Below are 16675 nucleotides of genomic sequence, written 5' to 3'. Positions count from 1 at the left end.
TTTCCGCCATTTTGTGGGCGTGGCAGTGGGCCGATTTTGCCCATCTTCGAACTTAACCTTCTTATGGGGCCAAGGAATACGTGTACCAGTTTCATCATGATATCTCAATTTTTACTCAAGTTACAGCTTGCACGGACGGACGGACAGACGGACGGACGGACGGACAGACGGACGGACAGACGGACGGACAGACGGACGGACAGACAGACATCCGGATTTCAACTCTACTCGTCACCCTGATCACTTTGGTATATATAACCCTATATCTGACTCTTTTAGTTTTAGGACTTACAAACAACCGTTATGTGAACAAAACTATAATACTCTCTTGGAGCAACTTTGTTGCGAGAGTATAACAAGTGCACAAAGAACACTAACTAAGATTTGTGTTGGCCGCTTCATTACCATAAAAATAATATCAAGTACATACAATAAAATCAGCAACGTTAAATAGAAACAGATTTGCTCTACTGAATAAAGAGTTAAACAACGTTGCGAAGGATACCACCACCGTCAGTAATACCTACCAAACTGCCTCCAAAATATTTACGGGGGCGCAACTATAATGCTAATGTATCTGAACTAAGTGACACGATGTAGGCACGCTATGAAACGAAATTTCAAACACACACAAAAGAAAGTTTTATGAAAGTTTATAATAGACAAATTTGATTTGCCTGAAAAAGCAAATCGTTGCGTAAAATAATAAATAAAACATCAGTTACTTTATTTGATCCCATATTACTCTAAAACCTTAAGGATCGGAATTCATAAAAAAGATATTAGGGATATGAGGTTAAAACCAAGGTCTAGAACTGCATTCATGTTCAACGCTAAACCATTATTATAATAAGGTTTGTTAGAATAACGGAAATTATTATAAATAGTATAATATAATTTCACATATTTTCAGCATTAAACTAAAGTAGTAAGATCAAAAAGTTTTCATAGAAAAATCCGAAAAACTCTATTTCGATAGCAGTTCATGGGAACATCAGTGACGGCAATACCTAAAGAAACTTTTTCTATTTCTAAAAATTCTTTAAAGAGTTTCAAACCTTAAAAATAAATGTTGAGTAAGAATTAAACACGAATTATTCGAAGAAATCAAATACTTTCATTACTACAGTGCGCAAATTTTGGTTAGCCGCTCATGCTTTTTGGTGGTTTAACATAATAGTTATTGTCAAAAGTAACTGAATTTAGATTTAGAATATACTTCTTTATTGGGAAAAAAAAGAAAATATTTTTACATTTCAAATGTATTACAGAAACAATAAAGTTAAAAAATACAACTTAACTATACGCGAACTTTACTTAGCCGCATTAAAAAAACTATTAGACCTAAGTCTATATCAATCTTGAAGACTGACTGTCCTATTCGTCTTAAAGTCTGCTAAATCAACGAAAATCATTATACATACATACATATGTAGTATAGGGAAGCCGAAGCTCCCAATATTATATATTAGCGATGTATACCTTATTGATCTATACATTGACGGATATATACGAACGTTTAAAATTTATATATAAGGTTTAAAATTTCTATTATAAGGTATCAAAATTCTTTTTATATTCAAAATAAAGGTGGGCGGGCCACTCTCACTGCCAACCTTGATATTGGCTTCTATGCAACCCTTCTGTTCCGTCTTGGTTATAAAACTTATTATTTTGACATAATTATTGAGTGAGTGAAAAGGCCATTTTTAGTAGTTTTCGACATAATCTTTATATGGGTAATGGGTGGGGTTATTATTGGATTTCACCTATCACATGCGATATATGGCCCGAAAAGGTTTTGCTTGAGCGGATTTGTTTGATATGCATATGTATGTAACTCTAGCGAGTTGTGAAATATGTACTTTAAAGTTTTTATGGGCGATTGGTTTAAATCATTTTTAAAGCACAAATCCCCTCTATACGATTCCTTATATCTAATTACAGTTGTGTATCTTAACTTTAGGCTTACCATAGTTATAGGACTAGAAAAACTTATTTCGTCATTATTAAAGACCAGAGACCAAAAGGGCAGTCCGTTGATTGGTTGCTGTCCGGTTGTCCGAATCATTCGAAAATGCAAAATTCAGTCAGCAGAGGTTTTACCCAGTATATATTACGATTTAAGTTTTAAAATATACGAGTAGTATATAGCTTGAAAATTAGGTTGTTTGTAATATTATAATTATAGCCATAAATATTAAGCAAATGAAGTTCCCTCTAAATGTACAAAAAAAAAAGAAATAACTGAGTTAGATTAATTTCATTGATATATTTAATATACTGTTTACTGAACAGAAAATTTACCAGAACAGTAATTATGATTAGTAGATATATGCTGTTAGATGGTTCACTGAGTGCTGTGAGTTCAAATAGTGACTCTATCCGTTGGTTCGCGGATGGAAAAATAAATACCAGTGGCGAACGCAGGAAAGAAATTTGGGGGGGGGGGGGGGTTTATGTAAAAAGACAATGTTTCATTATTTTATTCACAAATTGAAGTCTAATCTTCTTTTATTTTTTTATCTCTTCCTCCGTCACGTCTATATCTCTATGGATATTCAAGAGAGCCATTCCGTTCAGGCGTGCTTCTCCAGTTTTATTTCTTAAATGTGTTTTAAGCCTGCGAAGTGAGGAAAACGAGCGTTCACTTGATGCGACAGATATAGGGATTGTTGCTCCAATCTTTAAAAATGGCTGCACTAAAAAAGTTTTGGATCTCTTTGTTTGATTTAACCAGTTCCTGAAAATATATTCAAAATTTTAGTTAGAAAATATAATCTGAAGAAAAGATTTTTAACCTTTTCCACATTCTAAATTCAGCAAATGAAAAACAAATAATAAGTAAAGTTGTGTATCTAATTCAGACCAGTTTTTCTGGTTGTTTTTATTAAAAATATAGACATTTTAGTTAAGACACTCAAGTATTTTTTTGCAAATAGCATAATTTTTTTAAATTTAAATTTATTTCACAACAGTTTGCTCATGGAACGAAAACTGAAAGTCATAATAAATGAGTTTTTATTTTTCCTGTATTATGATTAACAATAAACTGTAAAAAAAATAATAGAAACCTTATTGGTGACTTTTCAGTTCAGAACTAATTTTCAAAAAAAGTCCATTTTCGACCCACAATTCCCCTTAAATCTAAAAAAATCCAGTTCAGCAGCCACAGAGTTATAAGGCAAGCTTTGAAGCAAATTAAAAAAATGTCTCTGTCCAGTTTATATTTTTCTGGGTTTTTTAATTGGCCTACATTCCCACAACTTTTTAATACTATTCAGATACAATAGGTTTGTTTTTAGTTTAACATTTTCATAGTTTCAAAAAATTAAATTCTATCAGCAGAAAAGTATCAAAATAGGCCGTTTGTGAACAAAAAAGTATCAAATCACAAAATTTAGAAAAAAAGTATTAAAAAAGATACAATTGTATCAAAACGGCAACGCTGTTAGTGACTAATGTATTCATTTATTTTACATATTCATACATCGTCGGCAGAAAGATTGCTTTGAAAACAACAAATTACAATTTTTCAAATGACTATGTAGAATGAAATTCTACTATTTAAAAATTCAATTACTTTGGGAGGGGTTTTAACACCCCAAATCCACCCCCCCCCCCCCTTGTCGTTCGCCCCTGATAAATACATACGTTTTGTAGCATTTGCTGCCTGGTAGATTTTGTTACATCATCGTTCACAATTGTCATAATAAAAATTGCGTAATCAAATTTTCAACATTAATTGAGAAGAAAAACTAGATCCAATACTCAACAGCGCCAAGTATCGCATTACTTAATTATTTTTTGACCACGAGCACCTAAAGTACATTACTTGTTGCGGTTTTGAGCAAGAGAAATCAATCAAATCTTCAGTACACAATTTTTTAAGCAGTTTGTAAAGAAGATGCTAATGCGTGGTTATAATTTTAAAACAATGTTTTTCCAAACCTTACTTCTACTAATTTGCTACAAGGATAATGAAAGGAAACATATTTCCGTTGTTAGTTTCACATCGGCATGTGCGCCGCATTTCCAATTGTCTTTGACTAACCCGTTATTGTGGTCACAGTTCGGCAGGAATGACATTGTCGATGGGGAAAGATACGATAAGGAAACTGAGCGTCGTTCACAATGGACAACGGTAGGTTGAGTGACTAGGTACAACTCCGATCTGCTCCGATTTTAGATTTTCAATTGATGCTACTTTTTTTTAAACGCGTGCGTCATCACTTCTACTTCTATACACAAAGGCTGATTGGCTGGTGAAGCACAAATACGCCGTAGAACTACATAACATCACCACGGCTGACGGCTATGAGCTTCTGTTGCATCGCATACCCAAACCAGGCAATCAGCCGGTTTTGTTGGTACATGGTTTGTTGACATCATCACTCGCTTGGGCACTACTCGGACCGGGAAAGAGTCTAGGTCAGCTAAATACTTTGTTTCGCACTGCATAAAGTGGCGAATGTCACCCAAGTTGCACTATTTACATTTACACTCATACTCATATTTTAGTATAAGTATGTATACTCACATGCATATACACATTCGTTTAAGTTTCCACTTGTGTTCAAACAAAACTAGCCTTTCTACTGGCCGACCGCAACTACGATGTTTGGCTTGCAAATTTTCGAGGCTCTCCATATGCACGCAGTTACTCGCAACTCGGTAGCAAAACCCTGGACTATTGGAGTTTCAGCTTCCATGAAATGGGTGCCTATGACCTTCCCGCCATAATGGATCACATAGAAAAAGCAACCTCTTTCCACAAGTTAATACTAATTGGACACTCACAGGTGTAGTAATTGCGTTTAGTTACAGTTCGGAATGTTGTTGTTGAGAATTTCTGCATATTTACTTACATGTGTTCTAAGCATATTTTGATTTTTGCAGCACTTATATTCTTAGCTTTTTTATTCGTTGTCTGCGTAAGCGCTTGGTGAAGTGTAAACGTTGTGTTGTTAACACTTCTAATCTTCATTCGAATTGTGTCTTCTTGTTTTCTTTTCTTTTGCATTCATTTAGGCGCTCAATGCATTTTTGGTTCTCTGTTCCGTTCACCCCGAATACAATGAGCGCATTTTGTTAATGCAAGCTTTAGCCCCAATTGTGCAGCTTCACGGTTTTGTGCGCTTCAAATCGGGTGATGTCCGTCGGGTGATGCGCTATGTTAAGGTGAGTACATACTCGCCTCCTATTGTTTTACGCAGTAGTAATCAGAATGATAATTAGGTATAATACTCAAACAAAAGTTATGAAACATCTCTTTGTAGAGAAATATTAATACACAATAACATACATACATATTTAAATTGCTAATCAGCATATTTGATACATATAAGCAAATATAAGTATAAAAGCCCACACTATTTTTTTTATTATTTTTTTCTGACTTGAAGAACAAATCTTCGTATATCCGGTTTTTTGCATTTATACTTGTTTCTAGCATTGGCATGCACTTACATACGTATATAAGGACTTTAATTCCTCTAGCTCAGTTTGAGTGCAACCAAAAATTATATACGACATCTCTTGCTATTTGCTAGATCTAAAGGGGTGCCAAAATATTTTACCTGTATAAAATTATATTACAACACAAGAAAAAACGGAAAAAAAAGTTCGGTTCCATTGAAGCTTTAACAGCCTTCCCAAGAAGAACTTGATTCAGAATTTTTGTAAAGCAGCTACATGCTATAGTGGTCCGATATCGGCAGTTCCTACAAGTAAGCAGCTTCTTTAGAAGAAAGGGACGTGTTCCAAATTTCATATCGATACCTCAAAAACTGAGGGACTAGTTTGCGTGTATACAAACAGACAGACAGACACGGCTAAATCGACTCAGCTCGTCATGCTGATATTTTTTATAGGGTATACGACGTTTCCTTCTGGGTGTCCTTTTAATAATATTTGCAAATTAATTTAAAATTTATTATTCTGCTTACACCAGCATGATGCGCAATCAACTGATGGTGCCAACAAGCTTGAAACATCCACTACACCAGCATGTTGGTGCAATATTCATTTTTTTACATATTGTATATGAAAACAAGTAAGGAAGGGCTAAGTTCGGGTGTCACCGAACATTTTATACTCTCGCATGATAAAGTGATAATCGAGATTTCATTATACGTCATTTACATATTTTTCAAATACCGTATTTTTGTAAAGTTTTATTCCGCTATCATCATTGGTTCCTAATGTATGTACTCGTATTATACAGAAAAGGCATCAGATGGAATTCAAAATATTGTTATATTGGAAGAAGGCGTGGTTGTGAACCGATTTCACCCATATTTCGTACATGTCATCAGGGTGTTAAGAAAATATTATATACCGAATTTCATTGAAATCGGTAGAGTAGTTCCTGAGATATGGTTTTTGGTCCATAAGTGGGCGAGGCCACGCCCATTTTCAATTTTTAAAAAACGCCTGGGTGCAGCTTCCTTCTGCAATTTCTTCCGTAAAATTTTGTGTTTCTGACGTTTTTTGTTAGTCCGTTAACGCACTTTTAGTGATTTTCAACATAACCTTTGTATGGGAGGTGGGCGTGGTTATTATCCGATTTCTTCCATTTTTTGAACTGTATATGGAAATGCCTGAAGAAAACGACTCTGTAGAGTTTGGTTGACATAGCTATAGTAGTTTCCGAGATATTTACAAAAAACTTAGTAGGGGCGGGGCCACGCCCACTTTTCCAAAAAAATTACGTCCAAATATGCCCCTTCCTAATGCGATCCTTTGTGCCAAATTTCACTTTAATATCTTTATTTATGGCTTAGTTATGACACTTTATAGGTTTCGGTTTTCGCCATTTTGTGGGCGTGGCAGTGGGCCGATTTTGCCCATCTTCGAACTTAACCTTCTTATGGAGCCAAGAAATACATGTACCAAGTTTCATCAAGATATCTCAATTTTTACTCAAGTTACAGCTTGCACGGACGGACGGACAGACGGACGGACGGACGGACAGACGGACGGACGGACGGACAGACGGACGGACAGACGGACGGACAGACGGACGGACAGACAGACATCCGGATTTCATCTCTACTCGTCACCCTGATCACTTTGGTATATATAACCCTATATCTGACTCTTTTAGTTTTAGGACTTACAAACAACCGTTATGTGAACAAAACTATAATACTCTCCTTAGCAACTTTGTTGCGAGAGTATAAAAAAGATCGTTATGGACGGAGACAAAATTTGTGCAGGAATTATTATGGCTATTGTCTTGAAAAGAAAACGAAAAAAATTAAAGAAAAAAGCGTGTTTGGATTAAAGATTGGTTAATATTCCGTACTCTTAATTCTCCACAAGCACGGCATTGATTCATATAGATTAATAAATTCTCCCCAAAATAATTTTTACTTTGAATTCAGCATGCTTGTGCAATCAGAAAAATATCAAAATAGTTTCGGTTTTGCTCCAGCAGATGGTGCTGGACAAGCACATATGTGGCAACCTAATTTAAATATACGAGCCTTCTGGCAACATTTTTTGATGTAAGAAAATCGAACAGAACTATTTCAAGCCTTCTGATGAAATAAAGAAACAGAAAAGAAGCCAAATATTTCGTTAAGCGTTTTTCTTGGAAATTAAGATAATAAATAGGAAAAACACAGAAGTGTGGACTCGAGAACCACATAATTGGTAACCCCAACTTGTATACATCAACTACAATCAGCATATTCTTGCATCGCGATGCCACTACTGAATTCACCTAACAAAGATGAAGGCACACCGAAATCGGACGCAACCTGGTCAGCACAGCAAACACAGGCAGAAGCGGGCACTAGAGAAGGGGGCCAACACAACGCGATAGAAGCAGTCGGTGTCATTAGACTACCCCAGTTTTTGCCATCGGACCCAGACCTGTGGTTCACGCAAATAGACGGCTTGTTGCACATAAATCGTATCACATCTGATGTCTCAAAATATTACACCGTAATTACGGCACTTGATGCAGAAACCCTTCGCCAAGTTTCAGATGTTGCAAGAAACCCACCGGACACGGGCAAGTATGACAAATTGAAGAAGGAACTAATTGCTCGTTACAGTGAGTCCAAGGAGAAGCAGCTGATGAAACTTCTAACAGGAATAGAACTTTTCAATAAGAAACCCAGTCAATTGTTGAGGGAAATGCGTGATCTGGCCGGCAATAACGTCTCTAAGGAAGCTCTGTCAACATTGTGGTTGCAGCGAATGCCCAACAACGTTCTTTGCATATTGTTGGCGTGCAAGTCTACAGACTTGGAAAATCTCGCCGAGGTAGCCGATCGAATCGTAGATAATTCACCCTCATACATAGTCGCATCTACAACCATTCCGCAAGACAACGAAGCCAGCTCTAAACATATCCAAGCAAAACACCTTTGAAGCACGACTAATGGCGTTGGAGACCTCCTTCAACCAAATTATTCAAAAACTAAGCGAAATATCAGTCAACATGGCTGCAACAATGAACCAACGCCGTAGTTCAAGCGCTGAACGCGGCAGCGAACAAAGCAGAAGTCGACTACGTGAAAACGCAAAAGTATGTTACTACCATATTCGATTTGGTGCAGCATCGAGGAAATGTCAAGCGCCATGCGAATTCAACAAACCTACTGAAAGCACGCAGGAAACTAATCCCGCTGCCGTCTATCGATGCAACTGATGGCAGCGTAGAACAAGACATCAGCATCAAAGAACGAAGACTGCACATTTTTGATAGCAAAAACAATCTTAACTTTTTAATTGACTCCGGTTCTGTCATCTCGATTGTACCACTGAACATCATTCATAAACACTCAACACTTACTCCTGATAGCCTTCAGCTTTTTGCAGCAAATGGCTCAACCATTCAAACTTTTGGTATCAAAAATCTGTCACTAAGTTTGGGCTTACGGAGGATTTGAACTTTGTAACAGCGAACGTAAAATCACCTATCATAGGAGCAGATTTTCTGGTACACTTTGGCCTTCTGATAGACCTCAGAGCAAAGTGTCTGGTTGATTCACAAAGATCCCTTACCACAAAAGGAACAGTTCGGCAGGCTGAAATGCACAGCATATCAACAATAAGCCCCTCATCTAAATTTCAAGACCTCATTAAGCAGCATGTTGAGTTGACAACGCCTAATATTTACTCCTTCGACATCAATGGACGTCAATCACCAAATTGTAACAGATTGCCGACCTATTGCAGAGCCACTTCGCCGTTACTCCGGAGAAAAACTAAATGTCATCAAAAGCGAATTCAATGAATTGTTGCAACTAGGTATAATTCGTACATCAAGCAGTCCATGGGCAAGCCCAGTTCACTTAGTGAAAAAGAAAACTGGGGGATGGCGAGCCTGCGGTGACTATCGCTCCCTAAACGCCCACACGCAACCAGATAGCTATCCGATACCGCACCTCGATAGCATAGTCGACTGCTTACATGGTAAAGCAGTTTTTTCCAAAATTGATATAAAAAAAGCTTATTACAATATACGCATGTGTGAAAAAGATATAGCGAAAACAGCAGTGCGTACGCCAATTGGACTTTTTGAGTTTGTCGTTATGCCATTTGGGCTAAAAAATGCCACTCAAACGTTCCAAAGATACATAGACATCACATTCAGAAATATCGACTTTGTTTTCTGTTACCTAGATGATATTCTCATATTTTCAGAAAATGAAAAAGAACATCACAAGCATGTCCAGTTGGTGCTGCAGAAACTTAAAGAGGCAAAACTATGTATCAACTTATCCAAGTGTGAGTTTTGCGTTAGCGAGCTAAACTTCAGGATACCACATCTCAGCGGAAGGTATACAGCCACCGAAAGAAAGAGTAGAAGCAATCTGTCAATATCCAAAGCCGAATACAATTGTTGAACTCCGCCGGTTTCTAGGAATGGTAAATTTCTACAGGAAACATATTCCTAACGCCGCACAAATTCAAGCACCTCTACACAACCTTTTCAAAGACTCAAAAAAAATACAAACGAAAAATCGATTGGGATGCAGAGCTTGAAAAAGCATTCAGCGACTGCAGAGCCAGTTTGGCTACACAAACATTGTTAAATTTTCCGGTACCAAATGCGCCGTTTGCATTAACAACAGATGCGTCGGAGACTGCAGCTGGAGCACACCTGGAACAACAAGTGAATGGGGAATGGAAGCCAATCGCATTCTTCTCAACCAAGCTAAAAAATGCGCAAAAGAATTACTCTGCGTATGACCGTGAGCTTTTGGCAATATACTTAGCCATTAAACATTTTCGTCCAATACTTGATGGTCGCAAATTCGTCATTCGCACCGATCATAAGCCTTTAACGTATGCATTCCGTCAAAAAGCAGACAAAGCGTCACCACGGCAGGTAAGGCATTTAAATTATATTGCACAATTTTCAACGCAAATCGTTTTTCTGTCTGGTAAAAATAATGAGGTAACAGACGCACTCTCCAGAGTATGCCAAATTGATATGCCCATAGTAGTCACAATGGATGAAATAGAAGAAGAACAGCAGAGAGATTCAGAGTTACAACAAATTGTCATAAACAATAACACTAGTTTAAATTTACAGAAGCTAAAACTTCCATCTGGCATTACAATATACTGCGATACATCAAATGCAATGGTTCGGCCGTACGTTCAGTTAAGCTTCGTAACAAAATATGCCAACACATTCACAATTTCTCACACCCCGGTACAAGATTATATTAAAACAAATTAGAAGCAAATAATTTAAATGAATAAGGACGTAATAGAAATGGTTCGCTCTTGTATCAGTTGCCAACGATCAAAAATACAAAAGCACAATCATCTAGCGCCTAAGCCGTTCAAACAAAGTGATCAACGTTTCTACCATGTCCACCTTGCTATTATCATTCTTCCAGAGCATGAGGGATACAGATATTGTTTAACCATGATTGACAGATTCACACGTTGGCCCGAACTAGTTCCGTTAAAGATATTTCGGCCAACACGGGACAAGCTTTTATTCAAATGGATCTCACGTTTCGGTTCCCCGAAGACCATAACAACAGATCAGGGCTCCCAGTTTGAGTCCGCAATATTCCATGCATTGACAAAAATGGTTGGCGCACACAAGATACGTACATCAGCTTACCATCCGGCGTTCAACGGCATGATTGAGAGATGGCATCGTACGCTAAAAGCTTCACTCATGTGCAATCGACAAACTCCATGGCCACTTCTCCTTCCAACAGTGATGTTAGGACTGCGCTTTTCCCATAAAGAAGACATTGGAGCATCCCCAGCAGAAATGCTGTATGGCACTAATCTTCGTTTACCCGGCGAATTTTTTGATAACGGGGATGGATCATATAATCCACAGGAGTTCATATCCAACTTTCGTGAGTACATACAGCAGCTAAAACCAAGTTCACCGGTACACCACAATTCAACACGATTTTCATCAATAAAAATCATTCGATTGTAGTCATGTGTTCATCCGCTCGGATCATGTAATGAAAACCACTAGAGCCTCCTTATGGTCCGTTCGAAGTTGTGGAACGCATTTCAGACAGACTATATGCAATTAAAATTAACAACGCAATACACAACATATCTGTGGAAAGATTAAAACCAGCATTCTTTCCCAGAAGTGACGAGTTATCAAAAACACCACTGCGAACCTATAAAAAAAGAAATGTAACATTTGCAGACAATTCTAAATCGTGATTTAATCACTGGGAAGGGAGTAGCTGTGGCAACCTAATTTAAATATACGAGCCTTCTGGCAACATTTTTTGATGTAAGAAAATCGAACAGAACTATTTCAAGCCTTCTGATGAAATAAAGAAACAGAAAAGAAGCCAAATATTTCGTTAAGAGTTTTTCTTGGAAATTAAGATAATAAATAGGAAAAACACAGAAGTGTGGACTCGAAAACCACACATACACGATCAATCAGCCATCTGGTGATTGCGCCAGCATGCTGGTGTAGTGTATTGGGCGCTTAAATAAAAGAGCTATCGAGAATTACGAGATAAGAAGTTCTATCCAAAAGTGAGTTGTGGCACCACGACTACTCAATTTTTAACTGATTCTCATTCATTGTAAAATCTTATACTCTAAAGAGTTATTAAGCGTTTAATGTCTTTGGACATAACCGTGTTATGAGTGGGCGTAGTTTTTACCAGATTTCACAAATATGTAAATAATTAAAAATTTCATTATTTCAATATTGAACGTATTAGAAGCGTTTTTCATGGTTTTGTGATTTTTTGCATGCTGCCGGCACTATTGGGACATTTCGCATTGACTTCAATAAATTCAGAGTTTTTTGTCATCACCGCCAGGAAAACCAGAAGGAAAAAGTCCTAAAAAGAAAAGAAAAGCTTATGGTCCCATTAAAATACTCAGTTTGTCAAATTCGATCATAAACCTCATATTATCAATAAAAATATCCAAAATCAGACTTACACACCTCCCACCTAATACCATTTTTGTAACAATCCGATATTTAAATCTATGATTAAACAAGTAAGGAAAGGCTAACTTCGCACATTCTTTACTCATGTAACATGCAAGAATCAAAACTCGCGAAATTCCTTTAGGTTGTGGCAAAACTTTGTAATAAACAAGTAATGAAGTTCGAGTGTCCAAACATTTTATACTCTGCATGGGTTACAACCACCTTTCGGTGTTAGGAGTATTGGAAACTTTAGCGAAAGGGTTCAACTTCATTGTTGGACGAAATCGCAAAAGGATTGCAATCTAAGCCAAAACTATATTAAATCATCCCGAACCGATTCCAAATATTAATTAAATGTTCTTTGGGTCTCACTAAGGTACCTAACAATCATCTCCATATATGGAATAAAGTTTTCACCCGTTGTTATCAATTTTAGGCAAAAGATATAATTCACATCTTGGCTGATATATGCGAATAAAGTCACCAGAAAATTCGAAAATCTTTATATTAGGTATGTTAAAGTTTTTAAGATTCAAAATTTTTAACACACAAACAGGATGCTTTCCAGATTTCTAAATTACATATCTTGTTTTATTTTGTTTTCTGCTTTTGATTAATAGAATTGAAGTTTTTTAAAGTAAATTTAACCATTTTTTTGCTTATACAAAAAAAAAAAATAAAAAAAACTTTCAGATATTAGAATTCCTTAAAAACAAAGTGGTTCTATATGTAATATGTTAAATATATATACATATATGTATGTATGTACATATATCGGATATGGCACATAAACTAAAACAAGCAATATATTTAAAATAACCCACTTTGTAAATAATTTGTTCCTTACCTTATATTGAGTCAATATGTTTACATAACTTAAATAACTAAATCTTATGTTTTGATACGAAAGGCAAATTTGAAACAAGGGTCTTACGAGTTGCTACCTCGTGGCTATCTGAGTAAAAAATGTCTTAAAATCGGTTCTGACGAACACAAAGAGTGCCGAACAATTATGAAGACTTTTGCAGGCAGTTGGCGTTACTCTAAAGTAAGTTAAAACAAGTAAGGAAGGGCTAAGTTCGGGTGCAACCGAACATTTTATACTCTTGCAACTTGCAAAAATCAAAATCGGGAAATACTTTAAGGTGTAAAACCAATCATATAGAGTAAAGTCAACCGGATGTTCGAAAATCCTGATATTAGTTATAAGGGCCAGGCCAAGTTTTTGGTCCAATTTAACTATTTTTGGCAAGCAAAACACTGTTATGTGTAAAACACGCTCTCTTATTTTCATTGGGATAACTCACATATATCCGGAAGTTCGAAAATCTTTATTTTAAGTGCATGGGAGCAATACTTCAGGCTCCAATTCAACCCGTTTTTGACATACAGACATACAATTATAAAAAAAGGATTATCCCTTAATGTCAATTATATATATCACACATTGACTGATATTTTCGATCAAAAGTCAACTGTAGGTACCGGGGGCTTGAACAGGTTTTATTGTATTTAAATAATTTTTGATCATAAGGTGGCACACACTAAAGACAATATTAGTGCAAAGTTTTATCCCGTAATATCAATTGCTTCCTGATTTGGAAACTGAACGAATGAAGTGAAATTTAAAGTTGTGCTATATCAAATTTTTTTCCCAAAGGTGCCCTGGCTACTGCGATCATCTGTGCCAAATATGAATTTTATATCTTGATTTAGTGCTTAGTTATGGTTTTTTATATGTTTTCGTTATTTGTAGGCGTGGCAGTGGTCCGATTACGCCCATCTACGAACTTTTTTTTTTTTTGTACAAAAAAACCTGCATACCAAGTTTCATCAAAATATCTCAATTTTTTCTCAAGTAGCAGCTTGCCCGGACGGACTGATAGACAGTCAGCTGGTTTTTAACTTTTCTAGTCATCCTGATCATTTATATAATGTATATTATATATAATCATAAATCTACCTCAATTAGTTTTAAGTGATACGTACAACCGTTAGGTGAACAAAGGAAGAATAATCTGAAGCAAGTGGTTGCAAGAGTATAAAAATAAATATCTGAATAAAGATTATTAGATACTAATATCAAAACCGTTAATTCCGCAGTCAATAGAACCACTGCTTTATGGCCAACTTTTGCAAGGTGCTTCACTAAAGGAAATCAAACATCTACAACAAATATGGAATTCCGGCGATTTCGTTGCCTTCGACTACGGTGTGGAGGGTAATCGCAAGTATTATAATTCTGTGGAACCATACAATTATAATCTCAGTCTTATAACCGCACCGCTTCTGCTCTATTTCGGAGAAAGCGACGCCATAGCAACGCCCGCGGGAGTGCATAGCATCTACTCACGTGTATTAAATGCGGTGGCCGGTGTCTACCGTATAAACGCCGTCAAATTTAATCATTTCGACTTTCTATGTGCAAGCGATGTAAAAACATTGGTCAACGATAGAGTCATCGCTATGATGGAACAATACTTAGACGGTAAATTGTCATACGTAATTGAATGAAACATAAAAAAACAATTATGCATGGCTATTATACTCATGTAATTGCGAAAAGAGAGTTGCTAATAATTATTAATATAATAATAAAATTGTTTTAACGCTCACAACGAAACACAAATGCGGCATTATACTTTTATTTGTTTTCTTTGGAATTACATTTGTTCCAAATTTATTTCAATACAAAACTGTTGATTTATTCAAATTGCGTAATTACTTAAACCAACAGCCATAAAAAGCATAGTCATTCATGCATTTGAAAATCAACAACCAAGTTAACCAGCTTTAAGTCTACTTTCTTTCTTTTCCGCTTTGTTAATGACTTTCCGATTTTTGTCGTACAAGCGGGCTAAAGCTTTAAGCTACTATTCCAAATGTACATACTTATAGTATGTACATGTATTTCAATGGCGTTTGTTCAGCAATTCATAATATTTACCTAAACAATCGTTCACCATTTTAGTACAGCTTTTTTATGTCTTGTCTATTTGCCAGAGCCGAGACGAGTTCATAAATTAATTGCTTGCTAGTAACACTGCTAGATCTAGATGATCAACAGTGATAGAATTCTCTACAAACTTTTGTATAATTTTTGCACTTCTTATAGCATACGATTATACTACTAAAAAGTAAAATTTCTGAAAATATACATTCTGTTAAGAAAGACAATTTTTCAATCATCATCCAAATTTATTTTATCGCCTTCAAAGTAATATCAAGTTGAGGCGATACACATGTGCCAACGTTTCTCCCAATCTTCAAAACATTTTGTTATAGGCACTTTCCGGGAAGGCCTTCAACTCTCGCGTCGAATTTGTTTTGATGTCTTCAATTGAGTCGAAGCGTGATCCCCGAAGTGGATATTTCAGTTTGAAGAAAGGTAAAAGTCACATGGAGCTAAATCAGGGAGATTCGGTACTTGTTCAATGATATTTGTTGAGTGTTTGGACAAAAATTAACACAAATACGTTAAAATTTTTTGTAAAATTCGACAAACACTACGGAGGTCGACTGACATAAACAGCTGCTGTAAACGCACTGGTTGACAGATCGTGCAAATTTTTTGGCATCATAATTAAGGACAGTTATACCCACCCAGAAAAAAAAATGTACCTGTCTTCCATATAAGCGGGAGATGAAAGGGGGAAATGAAGAATTCCCAATACTTTCTTGACAGAATGTATTCTCAAATAATTTTGCGTTTTTCTTGTAAAATGATTTCCTAGTTCGCGTATATACATACGTATGTATATACAGCAGACAAACGGAATCGACTCAGCTCGTAACGCTGATCATTTATTTCGTTTACATATACATAAGTTTTTTTAAACTGTTACAGACTGGCAAACTAATTAGAAATAAGTTATTAGTTATTATTCTATCGATACTATGAATGACATTAATATTAAATTTATTTGTTTTGCTCATATATTAAATTGAATATTTGAAAGCAATAATAAAATTTAATATTACCATTATTTTTAAAACTTAAATATATTTTATATATTTTCATTTGGCCAGGAATTTTTAAAATGTAAACTTTCTTGATATAAGTGGTGAAACATACTTAACACTTAACTGAAGCTCATGTACTTCTCCTTTGGACCACAATAAGGAGAAATTTATAAAATTGGCACTGAAAGATTAAAACAAAAATTGGTCACACAGTTTCAACAAAGTTTCACCAAGCCAAAATCTGTTTATATCGATAAAAATAAGCTGTAATATAAAAAAAAAACTGTATTATCACAC

General features: G+C 35.9%; 1 protein-coding gene across 1 annotated transcript; it reads left to right on the top strand.

Moving 5' to 3' along the window:
* Positions 1-3913: 3913 nt before the first annotated feature.
* LOC126765260 (lipase 1) lies at positions 3914-14979 on the top strand. The gene is made up of 6 exons (XM_050482962.1): positions 3914-4144; positions 4254-4431; positions 4591-4802; positions 5032-5181; positions 13326-13463; positions 14519-14979. Exons 1-6 carry the CDS (start codon positions 3914-3916, stop codon positions 14927-14929), a joined length of 1320 nt encoding a protein of 439 aa, XP_050338919.1. The 3' UTR covers positions 14930-14979.
* Positions 14980-16675: the final 1696 nt, after the last annotated feature.

This window comes from Bactrocera neohumeralis, unplaced genomic scaffold, assembly GCF_024586455.1.
Source record: "Bactrocera neohumeralis isolate Rockhampton unplaced genomic scaffold, APGP_CSIRO_Bneo_wtdbg2-racon-allhic-juicebox.fasta_v2 cluster10, whole genome shotgun sequence".
NCBI lineage: Eukaryota > Metazoa > Arthropoda > Insecta > Diptera > Tephritidae > Bactrocera > Bactrocera neohumeralis.
The sequence above is the reverse complement of the archived record's forward strand: the minus strand, read 5'-3'. Positions and strand labels throughout refer to the sequence as shown.

Bases quoted from the DNA above. Each gene is read 5' to 3' on its own strand.
- LOC126765260 (XM_050482962.1), top strand. From the start codon at position 3,914: ATGCGTGGTTATAATTTTAAAACAATGTTTTTCCAAACCTTACTTCTA. The intron at 4,432-4,590 runs GTCAGCTAAATA...AAACAAAACTAG, and splicing joins CGGACCGGGAAAGAGTCTAG to CCTTTCTACTGGCCGACCGC. The intron at 5,182-13,325 runs GTGAGTACATAC...TTGATACGAAAG, and splicing joins GGGTGATGCGCTATGTTAAG to GCAAATTTGAAACAAGGGTC.